Source organism: Anabrus simplex, chromosome 1 (assembly GCF_040414725.1).
Source record: "Anabrus simplex isolate iqAnaSimp1 chromosome 1, ASM4041472v1, whole genome shotgun sequence".
Classification (NCBI taxonomy): domain Eukaryota; kingdom Metazoa; phylum Arthropoda; class Insecta; order Orthoptera; family Tettigoniidae; genus Anabrus; species Anabrus simplex.
Genome location: NC_090265.1, coordinates 493,300,641 through 493,314,647, shown reverse-complemented (window position 1 = coordinate 493,314,647; position 14,007 = coordinate 493,300,641). Strand labels below are relative to the sequence as shown.

The 14,007-nt window shown below is 39.1% G+C and overlaps 1 protein-coding gene across 1 annotated transcript in view; it reads right to left on the bottom strand.

Moving 5' to 3' along the window:
* LOC136857005 (kanadaptin) overlaps window positions 1-14,007 on the bottom strand; it is a 152,772-nt gene that overhangs the window by 96,418 nt on the left and 42,347 nt on the right. Inside the window, exon 3 of the mRNA XM_067135339.2 lies at window positions 13,744-13,921. Within this exon, the coding sequence (XP_066991440.2) occupies window positions 13,744-13,921 (178 nt within the window). The remainder of the gene's footprint in view (window positions 1-13,743; window positions 13,922-14,007) is intronic.

Here is a 14,007-nt window from a genome sequence, read left to right as displayed (position 1 = left end):
CAGTGAACTTTATTCCGTGTTTTATCACAGCTTGTATGTTCTATGACGAAGTTCTGTCGCAGCATCCGTAGTACGTAACCTAACTTCTTACGCGATTGTGCTACAAATTACAACACCCGGGAACTGTTTTCTATCATTGTTTCCTGCGAGTACATTGCATGAATATTCCTTGAAAACACACATTATTTGTCTTTTCCATCATCTCTGGTTTCCGTAGAAACAAACACTCTCTGATAGTAAACAAATACACATGGTAATGGCGGGATCGAATCGAGGATGCGAGCTTGCTCCGGAAGATATAAGTAATATTTTAACTAACGAGGAGTCTGACGATGAAATTGATATTTATGATAGTGATAGTATTCTGTCCGATGAGAGGGAAATTGGGTATTCCTCGAAAGACGACAACATGAAAATTGAGGACGAAGTGCAGAGCTTATAATATATAAATGCTTACAATATAGTGATTATTTAAAGGAAGAGCAGAGCTCCGCTATCACAAAGAAGGTTAAGCTGTCAGCTGTTCAAACCGAAGGAAGAAAGTCGAGTTCTGTAGGCAGGTTTCTTGCTATGCTTTCCGCTCATTTTGATCCATCAAATTCAGGCGTTAGTGATAATCTTCAATTGGACGATAATGACAATAATTCAAGACTTGAAGTGTCGATTTTCAAAGAAGTTGATGATAGTAATATTATGAACCTGATAGTGTCAGAAATGAACAAGTAGGCCTACTACTTATTTGTTACGGATAATGCGGACTTAAAGGAAAAGTCGACTTTACATAAGTGGAAAGAAAAAAACTGAAAAACTATGGGTCAACAAATAAATTGTAAAAAACTCCGATGTTCGGTAAAGTGACCTCTCTTGACAATTTCTCCCTCCTTCTAAGGCTGCTTCACTTTTCTGACAACAATCTACAACGTCCAGATGAGAGACTTTTCAAAAATTAGGCTTATAATAAACTATTTCAGAGAGAAATTCCAATCTATATTCTATATCTTCCTAAATATCTGTATTGATGGGAGCCTAGTTGCTTGGAAAGGTCGCCTAAAATGGAAACAGTAAATTCCATCAAAGCGACACAGGGTTGGTATAAAGATGTTTATATTTTGAGACTCTGAAACTGGGTTTATCCCTGATTTCACTGTGTATACTAGAAAGGATATGGACATTGAACACGATGAAAAACTTGAGTTCCTGGGTCAGTACCATACCTTAAAGATATTTTGATAAGTGAAACTGTTGTAAAATCAAGTAAGTGTGTTGTAAAGTTTACAAACTTGATCACATAGAGAGTAGACCTAATAATATTTTTGTCAATTTTACTATTCCTTTCATTATTTTTAGAAAAATATTATCTATGCCACTGATTTCAATTAAATTGAAAGTATCAGTTTATGTACCTAAGTGTGAATTATGTAAATTTATTAATAGAGAAAAGTTAGAATCAAAATAACTTAAAATTAAGAAATCAAAATTGTCAAGAAAAACCTCACTCCTGCTGGCCTGTGTCACCAAAACTCACTGATCAAAAGGTTAAAGACTTGGGTAGTGAACTACCCGAGGAGGCAGGCAGATGTGGTTTAGACGCCATGCCCAAAATCATCCTCCCCGAATGTCACCCATTCTGATCAGGGGTCTCTGTAGCTGAACCAAGCAGCCAAAGCAATACAGTAGAACCTCGATAATTCAAAATCCCGCCTAATTCGAAGAAACTCTCGTTCCCGGAAACATGAGATATAGTTTTGCATGTTATTTTAATTGTTTAATTCGAAATATGGATAATTCGTAATTCGAAGTACAATGTCGGCCCCATTACCGAAATTCAGACTTTTAATTCGAAACTGCCTTTACATTTAAAAACAATAGTATGTTACAGAGTAATTTCAACCTGAAATTTATCCGTTCCGCGTCATAATAGAACGCGTGTTCCGGAACGTGGAGGGGTAGCTTTCCGCACTTACACTCACTTCGGTGGGTCTACAGTGCGCTTCATGATTGCTAAGTTGAATGAAATCGGAATTCTTTTGTATTCAACCTTTTAAGGAACACCGTAATATCACACAACAGGCAGTGTGCGGGAAAACAGAATCCGCAAACACAGGCGACGCCGACAGTTGACGAAAAAACGTGGCTCATATAATAAATTCGTAGGCACCGAACAATATTGTTATTGCTGGTGAAACTGCATTGCTTTTCATGCGAGCCCAAACGGCCTTATGGTTTTAAAAAATCTGTAGAGATATTCAAGAAGAGAATAAACAGCAACAGAGAAAATAAATGAAGTGTTAGAGGGCATTCGACCGGTGCAGGTTATTGTAAATAAAAAAAATGTGTGTGAATAAATTAATTCCATCCCCTGATCTAAGGAGTTTGGACAGCCAAAGTAGGGGACTGCCTGTAGGGGTGAAGTACAGTGGGGACTTCGAGGGCCCTGGGACCGCTACGGTAGCTGTGAAGGCCCTTCAGGAACTCTGAAAAGTGGTGGCAAAAGGGGCTCTGGTTAAGACGCAGCAGGTCGTTATGCTACTTAGGATCCAGAACGGGTAAAAAAAAAAATAGTAAATAAATAAATGCAATGTAAATATTAATGGTAGCCTATACTAGTTTTATAGTATCATTTGAAGCAATTCCACATACTGTATATCAGTTGACTATATTTGTAAGTAGTACAGGAGATATTATAATTAGAATTTTGTAAACAATATAAATTTATTAAGGATGAGCTGTGTGTTTAATAGAAAACATTGTTAGCGTAAATTGTATAATATTGTATTATAGGAAAAATTTTCTTCTCTTGTTATTTTAATATTTAGTGTTTGACAATAATGTATTTTAGTGTACCATTTGCCACTGAGGTAGACACCTCATTTGCAAATAAAGAGATTTTGAAGAGAAATTGCCAGCCAGGATATCATACAAGGGTGAGGGATGGGGGTCATAGTAGTGCGTTGCAATGCACATGGAAGCGAGATACTTTATCCCCTCGTCATAGGAGAGTTCGATAAGCTACAATGTTTTACGGGCGTCGGGCACTTTCCATGCCAGTACAAAGAAATCTAAAAATGCAAATAGTACAGAAATCCAAAAAAATAATGCATTTGCACAGGGGAACCGGCATAATTTATCCTCGTCTTTGAATTGTGCGATTTTTTTCTTTCGTTGCGTGAGGTTATGTTTGTCAGTGATTTATCCAATTGCATTATTTGTGTCACCGGTCGGTGGGACGGAGAACTGAAACTACAGTGTGTTTGGAAATGTAAATTTTAATTTTTTTATTTGTCTGAAGAATTTAATTTTTTGCAACTCTGGACTCTACTGGAATTTTATGTAACGGCAAGAAATATTGAACTGTATGAACATTGCAACATGCAAAAGTGTTTTGAAGTGATTTTTTTAAAAATGTAGTTTTTATGTAATCTGATGTAAAATTTGTAAGGTGATTTATTTTGGAGCATCCTGTACCTGTACTGCAAGTGTGCTTTCCAATGATGAAATTTTGGTGTTGTAATCGTAATGTTCCAGAACTTGTGCAATTGCTAACGATGTTAAAATGACCATATATGGTCACAAGATTTCCTATTGGCAAAAAGGTCCAGGAATCTAGGGTAAGTTTGATCTTATTGGTTGATTGTTATCGGGCCATTTCCGGCCTTGTGGCCGGCTTCGAAAAATGATGCGTGAGCTCGGCGTCAATTTCCATCCGACCGCCCAAGCGAGCGTTCGCGCTCGAGGGCTACTACCCTCGGGAGCTCCATCGTTCCGCGGTAAGTGTTATTTCAGTGTTTTTGCAATGTTATTCTCAATGTTTTCTGGTTTCGTTTCATTTAGTTTAATTGCTTTTGAGTTTCATTATTTCTTTGCTTAATGTCATATTAAAAGTTTAATTTAATGTGTCCGAGTTTACCCTAGGTTCCAATTGCCGTAGTTTCAATTCTTTCATTCATTAAATACTTTCGCTTTAACCCTTTATAGGATAGTGGTTAATTAATTAACCACCTCAGATAAGGTTGAATATATATTGTATTTAGCTACAAAACTCAACCTTATCATCATCAGTGTTCAGCTAGAACGCTTTGTGGGCCCAACATTAACCACAACCTTAGTTTTCAGTACAGCCATCAGAGGGAAGTGCCCGCGTATTTTTGTGGTCAAAATTTTAACCACAATGCATTTCCGATAGCTAATAGCGGCACACGAAGTTTATTCATCTGGTAAGTTAATATTTCTGTTATTTATGTGAATAATACTATGTTATATCAGTGAGTTATTAGTAAAAGTAATAGTTTTTGCTACGACTGTAATTGACTGCGAAACTTTTAGCCATATATGTGATTATACTTTAGGCTTTGTAACCAGCTGTCCAATCTAACCTCACTTTTTCACTTTGCAGGTCTTGCTTTTCTTGCTGAATTATTAGTTCCTCTCCAGTTTCCTGTGGTTTTACTGTGATATTAGGTGAGTACAAAGTGTGTTTTGTAGACTAAAGTTGAAATATTGATAAGAATGTATTGTGCTTAGATGATATGGAGATAATATGAAAGCAGTAACTTGAAAACTCTCGTAAACGTATTACAGCTTGCTTAGATGCTCTTTGAAATAGTATAGAAAGTCCATAGTACAAAATGAAGTCTTGGATGAGGAAAGAGATAATGCTGGTGCATGATTATTGTATCTTTTATTTTGATAAATCAGTTTCTTACATTTTTTCTTATATTTACTGTTGCAGAAGTATGCCACATCTACGATCATCTGAATTTGAGCAACTGTGGGATACACTACGAACAGATTCAGATGCTGAGGATGCCTTAGTCATACCAGTAGCATGTACTAGTACGAGCAGTGGCGAATCATTGGCCGGTACCATCAGTGCACAATTGATGGAAGAGGATTTGGATGGGAGCATGTGTGATTCAGCTGATCCGGACGAAGCAGATAAGAGCCAGCAATCTTTAGCTTCAACGTCCGATTCATATTATGATACTGTACCAGATTCAGACTCCTCGAGTCTAAGTCTGCAGCCTCCACAGTATAATTTTACTAATAGAGCAAAAGAGCCCAATAGTTTTCAAAGCTTTGTATTCTCTTGCCCATTTGGACCCAATGTACTGTGAATTTAGCTTCTCCACTTGAGATATTGATGACTTTCTTCTCTGAATGTATATTCAAAACCATAGTTAATGAGTCCAATAAAACAAATTCAATAAATGAATATAATATATGGATGTGGTTAATTTATTGACCACAAAATACGCATGTCCCTAATAGGATTGTGGTTAAAATTTTGTCAAACAATTTTAGTAGTGATTATCATAAAAGGATTTAGCTGCTATTGATTAAAGGTTTGTTGGTTCTAGCATTTACTTTAGAAGGTAAGTATGTTACTTTTTTGACCATTATGAACAAAAAAAGTTTTGCCCTATAAAGGGTTAAACTATACCTTTAATGTAGCATCACCTTCTTTGTTAAATCAAATTTTATGTTAAGTTACTTATGTATGTCTTGTTTCCGTGTCGTGGAACTGTATTTTGTAAAACTTTCTTGTCATTTTTAATATAGTTGAGCTAGAGGGTGTTTATTGTAAGTCTTTTCTCCCCCATAACGTCATACGTTCCCATGGACCTCATAGATAGGGCTTCCCAGCACGTTCCACTATCCTGTCTTAGTTGTCATTTTTAGGCCTGTAAGTGTTCCCTGTATTTGGTTTATATGAATTCTCCGCCACTGCGTCACTTTCCTATCTCATTATCATTATTATTTCTATATTATTATTTATGTGTAACTGTACTTGTCAGAGACCGCGGTTACAATTTGAACATTGTAGATGCACCGTGTTGGATACATTTCGGAAATAGTTTTTTTCCATGGCATTTGAAAGGTTTAAACTGTGAATCGAGGTGATTGCATGTATTAATGGGTCTTAGAATACTTTGTGACACGGCAAGTGTTTACGTTTCTGAAGTACGAGAGAAGTGCCATGGCAGGAAATCGTACAAGGATAGAGTCATAGGAAAGTTCGATTTTAAGGGCATCGGGTACTTTCTGTGTAAATACAAGGCATCTAAAATGCATGCAGTATAGTAATCCAATTAATAAAGCACTTGCACATGGGAGCCAGCATAGATTTCTCCTCGTCTTTGAATCGTGCTTTTCTTTTCTTTCTTTTGTTGCGTGAGGTTATGTTTACCAGTGAGAAATCTGAGTGCATTATTTGAATACTGTAAATGCACCTTCTTGGATACATTTTGGAAATAGTTCTTTTTTTCATGGCATTTGAAAGGTATAAACTGTGAAGCAAGGTTAACTGCATGCAGTAACGGGCCTTAGGATATTTTGTAACGCGGCAAGGGTTGGTACTTCTGAATTGCGAATTGGCGGTTAATTCGAAATCACGTAATTCGAAGTCCGATTTTTTAGTCCCAACGACTTCGAATTAACGAGGTTTTACTGTACCCACCTGGTCGTAGCCAGTATTGACGGGGGTCCGATGTTGGACGTCTAATACGGGATGACTGAGGCAATGAGCACTAGGACTCCCTTCCTCCAATCACCCACAATAGCATGTACCCCATAGCGTGTACAGAGCACTAAATATAGAGAAAAAATAAAAAAAACAATTAATAATAATATGTCCTTCTGGCATTCGGCTGTGCGGGGACCTGTGTTGTCAGGAGGATACTACTGCAAGGATATGACACTCCCACCCGCTGATCCCTGGGTGGTCACTGTGCGGGCTTTCGAGCATAATCGCACACGTAGGAGGCCCATCTCCAAACAGCACGCACATCAAGAATTTTGAATCGGTCTACAACTAACCCTCAAAAAACAATAAAAAATAAAGCGGGGACCATGGCCACATGACCCTTTTAGTCGCCTTCTACGATAGGCAGGTATTGCCCGTGAATGTATTCAGCCCCTCCCATCCACAGGGGGTCCAACACATTGTACCAAACTGCAATCCATGTCCACACCTAGGTCGCCCCTTACGACAGGCAGGGGATACCGCAGGTGTATTCTACATGAGCGTCCTCCACCCGCAGGGGGTATGGAAAAAATTATTGATCATACCAGTATGCAAGAAAGAAAGCAGAAGAAAGTGCACAAACTACAGAGGAACTACCATGCTACCACACTGCCTCAAGATATTAGAAAAGATCATAGTGAAGAGATTAAGAACAAGGGTAGAACATCAGTTTGAAGAAGAACAACACGGTTGCAGAGGCAACAGAGGAACAATAGACCTAATTTTTGCTGTTAGACAACTAATGGAAAAGTACTGGGAAAAAGGGAAAGATCTGATAGTAGTGTTCCTAGATATATAAAAAGCCTATGATAGTGTTCCAAGGAGCAAAATGTGGGAATGTCTGCATAAACTAGGGGCTCCGAGTTCTCTAATTCGTAAGATTCAATTGCTATATGAAAACTGTGAAAGTAGTTTACAAATAGGGAATGGTAGATCTGAATGGTTCCAAACAAAGAGAGGTGTACAACAAGGCAGTGCACTATCTCCACTACTTTTCCTTGCACTCATGGATGTAATCATTAAGGAAATTAAAGCTGCAGAACCTGAAGATTTGAATGCATTAGTGTTTGCAGATGATGTTGCCATTTGGGGAGAAACGGAGCAAGAAGTCTAAAGGAAATTAGATTGCTGGGTCAACAAATTTAAAGAATATAAGTTAACTGTGAGTAAGAAGAAAACAAGTAGCAATGAAATTGAGTAGAACACCCAGCGAATATGACCTCAAACATCATGGAGAGAGAACTGAATGTGTAGAAAGCTCCAGTTATCTTGGAAGTATTGTACTGAACCAGGAAAGTGCTAAATTGGAAATCCAGAACAGAGTGACAAAAGACTCCACGCAGTGTGGGACAAAGCAGTTCCCGTAAAAGCCAAACAAACAATGTTCAAATCTTACCTCCTGCCAATCATGACATATGGGTTGGAGACCTGTGTGTTATTGAAAAGAGACATAAGCAAACTGCAAGCATGTGAAATGCAATTTTTATCATCCGCTATGCAAAAAACAAGAAGAGACAAAGTTAAAAATGACTGCATCAGAAATGATATGCAAGTGACCTGTACGTTGGAAGAGACTAGAACCCCCAGACAATATTTGGAAATGGCAGTGCCTGGAAGGAGACCTGTTGAACGTCCCAGTAGACCACTGCAGGATGTGAAAGGAGACAAACTCTATAATGACAGGAACCAATGGAGGATTAATGTCCACAAAAGTCCTACTCGGCCAGCTGGAAGGATACCCAGATGATGATGATGATGATGATAATGAGTTACGTAGAAATGAGAAGGTTAGCACAGGATAGGGAGGCATGGAGCACTGCATCAAACCAGCCTATGGACTGATGACTCAAACAACAACAACAACAACAACATTAAACATGGCCATTCTTCTGTATATCTATCATGATACATTTGGAGCACAGTATTTTCATTTGCTGCATAAGAAACCTAGACCAAGATGATGATGATGATGATGATGATGATGATGCTTGTGGTTTAAAGGGGTCTAACATCTAGGTCATCGGCCCCTAATGGTACGAAATGAGACGAAATTGTATGACAATTTAAAAATCCAGAATATTCCACTGACCAGATTCAAAAACGTGAGGACGAAGAATGGATGGATATGAAGTTAAAACAATCAGTGGATCCGACCCGCAATGCCCCATATTCCCAGAAACTAGCGTTAAATAATAGTATTACTGATAAAGGGACTGCGCCTATACAACAATACTGAACCGATGATGTTTGTAATTGAAACGGGTCCAAAATCCAGGTCTACGGGCGCTCAAAATGGTACATATCGCTAGGAAAATAGAACCATGCTATTTGTCATGTTGCGGTACTAATCAAAAGTAACGTAGACTCGCGGTATTCCGCACATTATGGTACTACTCACAGGTAATGAAATTCGCATATGTAACACAAACCTATGGTGTTTTGCTCAATGCAGCGCTATTTACAGGCAACGCAAACCTATGGCGTTCCTCACATAAGTGGACTAACCACAGGGACCTGCACTATCCCCTGGTGTTCCTCACATAGTGGGTACCAAGCATAGGCAAGACAGAATGATGGTGTCGCTAATCCCATGGTGTTGCGCATATAGGGGAACGAATTATAGGAACTGTAGAAGCCGCCAACGTACTCTATTGCTACTAATCACAAACCTATTGGGTAACTAACGTGGTGGTACTACGCAGAAGTAAAAGCGACCCCTGGTGCTCCCCGCGTGGTGGTACAAATCACAAGTAGTCTTATGGTTCTAATTTGATCATCCCTTGGTCGTCCCTTTTATTGGCCTCTTGCGACAGGCAGGGGATACTGTATGTGTATTCTTCATCTGTGTCCCCCACCCACAGGGGGTTGTGTGTTTGGTCCGTGAGAGGTATTTTACTTTCCTCAAGTCCGCCGGCAAGCCGGTTAGGACCCCCCTGTCCACCACCTGGGATAAGCCACGTGGGAGTATCACCTCTCCCCTGCTACGACCTGGACCAAGAACCATGGGTCATCACTGACTGAATGAATATGGCACCATATTGTGAAGCTGCACAAGGCAAGAACAAAGACCAACCAGATGGCCAGACCAAGGCATGATATGAATGCGCGTATGCTCTTTGGGTATCGTGATGTCAAAATATATCACCTGGCGCTTCATTTAAAATAAAACATTTCTTTTTCATGTGGAACGTTATAAAGAAGATTATCCATAATAAAGATGCCCTAAACTGTAATACCGTAACATTAGCATGAAATCCATACAATTTACAGAAAATCCATCATTGGCAGGTCTGCATTATGCACAGCTTGATGATCTGAATGGTCTTCTTAATCTAGTGTTGCCACTTGGGCTTCTGAGTTGCAGCATACAAACTGACGAGGAGCTGTTGAAACAATACGGCTATGGCTAGAGAGGCATTGTAAACCTAACAAATATTTATGGAAATGAACGTAACAGACCATGTTAAATGCATTAAATGACACAGACCTCAGAATGTGCTGGCTACACACTATACTTTTGACGTAATTGCCTTTGTTGTAGGGCCTCAGTGTAGACCATTGTGCCTTTCAAATACTTTTAGTTTTACAATTTGCTTTACATCGCTCCGACAGAGATAGAAAAGGCCTGGGAGTGGGAAGGAAGCGGCCGTGGCCTTAATTAAGGTACAGCCCTTGCATTTGCCTGGTGTGGAAATGGGAAACTATGAAAACCATCTTCAGGGCTGCCGACAGTGGAGTTTGAACCCACTATCTCCTGAGTGAAAGCTCACAGCTGCGCGCCCCTAACCACATGGCCAACTCGCCCGGTTTTCTTTATAAATTAAGTGTTTTGAAATGTCATAACAGGATTAATATCTTCGAAAGTGACTATTTCATTACAGGTTGTCAGATAACTTCATGAACAGAAATGGCTGAAAAAGAGGTGAATATGTCAAATAATTGGTAATCAACCCAGTTGCTTGAACACTGCTTAAAATACCTGTATCCACAAAAAGTAGCATCCTTTACTGGGATATTAGGAGCCATGCATCTGTTCTGTAACCTTGAGGATGGCTTAGTATTTCGATTCTGTGTGTTACCTTCCGTAGCATCTAGCCATGACATATTGAACACCACTCTATATATGTTTCTTGCATTATTCAACGGAAGAATGTTGGGTTTTAAAATGGCTTAATGCTTGCAACTGCACATTTTGGAAAAAAAAAAAAAAATAGAAAACACATTAATAACAGAAAACTTTCATATAATCATGGCTGGAAAATTATGCAAAATTTTATTTCCCCCCAAATTTCCATTTCAAATTTAAGTGTGGGAAAATTACATGGATAAATACGGTAACTATGTATGTATGTATGTATGTATGTATGTACAGATTATGATTTTGAAAACACAATATCTTTGAATCAAGAAAAAAAACCAAATATTCTGATAAGGGACTGAAATTGTAGTATAACTTTTTATTATGAGAATGGATTAAAAAGATTCTTTTCTTGGTATAAAATGGGTAATTTCGACAGAATACTAAAATCCACAGGTGTCGCAGAGAGATACAGAAAAATTATTACCAAGGTCTAAATCTAAAATCACTAAATGTAAAAAGCTGAATATTCTCTCTATTGATAATGGAAGCACTTAAGAAATAGTCTTTGATGGCTTTTTCAGTGAGAGTAACCAAAGATGGTGCACACAAATAAATGAAGATTGCAAACCATCCATCATCACGGCCAATGGATTGTTATCCAAATGCCTGGGCATTCAGAACGTACAGCTTTCTTAACAAAGGAATTCTATAGAGGATTTACTATAGCATAAACATGACAAATTTGGTTACATAAAACATACTCAAGGGAAAATAAACTGGTTTAACTACTTCAATATGACAAGTGTAAATAAGTTATCTGGACAAAAAAATGAGTCACCCTGGGAGAAATCATTACCGTGTAACTCCGCCTAACCACCTAGAATCGGTTAGGAAATGATTGCACAAGGTTGTGCAGGTACGGTGCATCCAGGTTAAGCCACTCACTGAGGATTTGATCGTGCAATTCCAACAAATTGTGGGGATGCTGATGTCGGCGTTTAACCCACGGTTCCAACATGTCCCACAAATTTTGAATGGGGTTCAAGTTAGGTGGTTTTGCAAGCCAATCGAGACATAACAGAGTGGGGGGGGGGGAGTTCATAAAAGCAGTCACATATATGCGTCCAGCCTGATGAACTTTGCTGTCGTCTTCTTGAAAAATCGGGGTATCAATAGTATACTCATCATGCAGATGTTGACTGAAAGGCAACACCTGATCATCCAGAATGTTTGACCCGCCAGTGGTCGCTATATTAGCAAACTGCTAAGGTCAATGAAAATCGTCTGCTCTTTTATATAGCATGTAGTTTCGAACTTGAGTCCTGATATACCTTCGCACTGCAGCTTTGAAAGAAGGACGGATGCATTGAAACGCACATTTGTGACCTTGAGAAGGGCCAGGGAGGGAGGAATCATCAGTGACCATCAACGGTGAGCATTTTGCTCCACGCATGACCAGTCATGTTGGCACTAATTTCTGTGTGTGTTATAGTTTTGCTACTGTTGTATGTTGTTTCATAGTTGAAACAGTTCTTTGCAACTTATTGTATTAATGTGTTGTGTAATTAGTGTATGACGATGGCTTCAAGTCGTAATATTTTAGCTTGGTTCGATGAAATTCCTAGTCATCAACACGAGGGCGAAAACAGTGACTCGGACTGTAAAAGTGAACAGTCCGATCTAAAAGAACGTGCTGATGGAACCATGCCTGGAGAGCAATCTCTAGCTGGCGAACAACATTTGTTGGAGGTAAATGAGAATTACATGTTTAGTGACAACGTTTATATAGGGAAAGATAAGGTGACAAAGTGGGCCAGACACCCACCAAGAAGAAATCCACACTCATGTACTTGTGCTGAAAATATAGCGACTCATCCTCCTTATTTAAAAGGCACTGCGAAAGACGCACACACTATTTTAGAAAGTTGGAAATTGTTTTTTCCAGATACAGTTATAACCATTTGAGGTTTTATTACTATTTGTAATTTTTAATGTTCTTTATAACCATTTGAGATTTATTCGATGTTCATTTAACGTGTTAATACATTTATTCTTGAAATCAGTTGGTATTTATTGTGTAAACACGTCATATCATACCTTGAGCATTTTGCTCAACGCATGACCACTCGCGTTACTTTCATCCTAGCAACCACTGTCGGGTTAAATAAACATTCTGGTTCATGTTAGTGGTCACCTCAGTGAGTGGGCCCAATCCATATGTAAAACACCCCCAAAACTTCAAAGACCCTCCTCTGGCTTGAACTTGACCTTGCAAACATCCAGGAAGAAATGTTTCATTTGGCCTTCGGTGCACTCGATGACTTGAGTCATTGGAATACAAACAAAACCGTGATTCCTCAGACCATATTACGTTCCACCAGTCAGCTACTGTCCACGTTCGACGATTTCTAGCCCACTGAAGATGCGCAGCCTCATGGACGTGTGTGAGTAATGGCCTCTTGCGAGGTGACCGACTTCAAATATTCATTGCATGCAATTCCCATTGCAATGTTCTCTCGCTAACATGTTGGGATGGACCTTCATTCACTGACTGCAGCAATTCCTGTCGGGTTTGGAAGCGATTTTGATTCACAAGCCACAAAATGAGTCTCCAGACCCTCCCAGCCAGGAATTTTTTCCGACCACAATTCTGACATCGTGTTTTGTGACCACTGCTTGTATACACAATGAACAGTCCGCTACAAAACACCAAAAAATTCAGCAACTTTATAGACCATATGGCCATGGGCACGGCCAGGCATGATTACCCCTTTTTGCCACTCTGTCATATCCTTGCATCTACCCATGTTCACGTACACTGTCCGCTTGAAACATCAATGTCTTACTGATCGCTTCTGCCTTATGCTCAAGTAGTGGCAGTGTGTGCGCGGTTGAGCATGGGACTTGTTCGCTGAACCATCTGTACAGGCTTAATGATTCATCTGTGCATGCGCACTAAAAAGATTAATTTTTTGTCTGGTGAGCTTAAGTTAACTGTAGTTTTTCAATGTGCATTACCTACTGAATTAACAACTGAGAAAAAGTTACGATGTTCAATAACAGATGAAAGAAAAGAAAACTCTTGAGAAATTGATAGAGTGAGAAAAGTATGGAAAGCTGTAAATGAAAAATAACTTACTCAACCCTACAGAGGAATTGTCCAAATCCTTTCTCTTCCACATCGTATTCCAACTCGTAACCTTCCCTTTCAAACCAGCCTCGTAAGGTTTTCTTGGGATCTGTGATGAACAACTCCTCGTTCTGTGTTGAAGCAAATGGGTTTTCTGCAAGGTCTGTTTCCTCATCAGCATCCTCACCTGCATCAGAAACAATGTCATCAATGTTTATCAAAATATGATAAAATCACCTGTAACACTGCTAAACCAATGTTTAAATTTGTTGC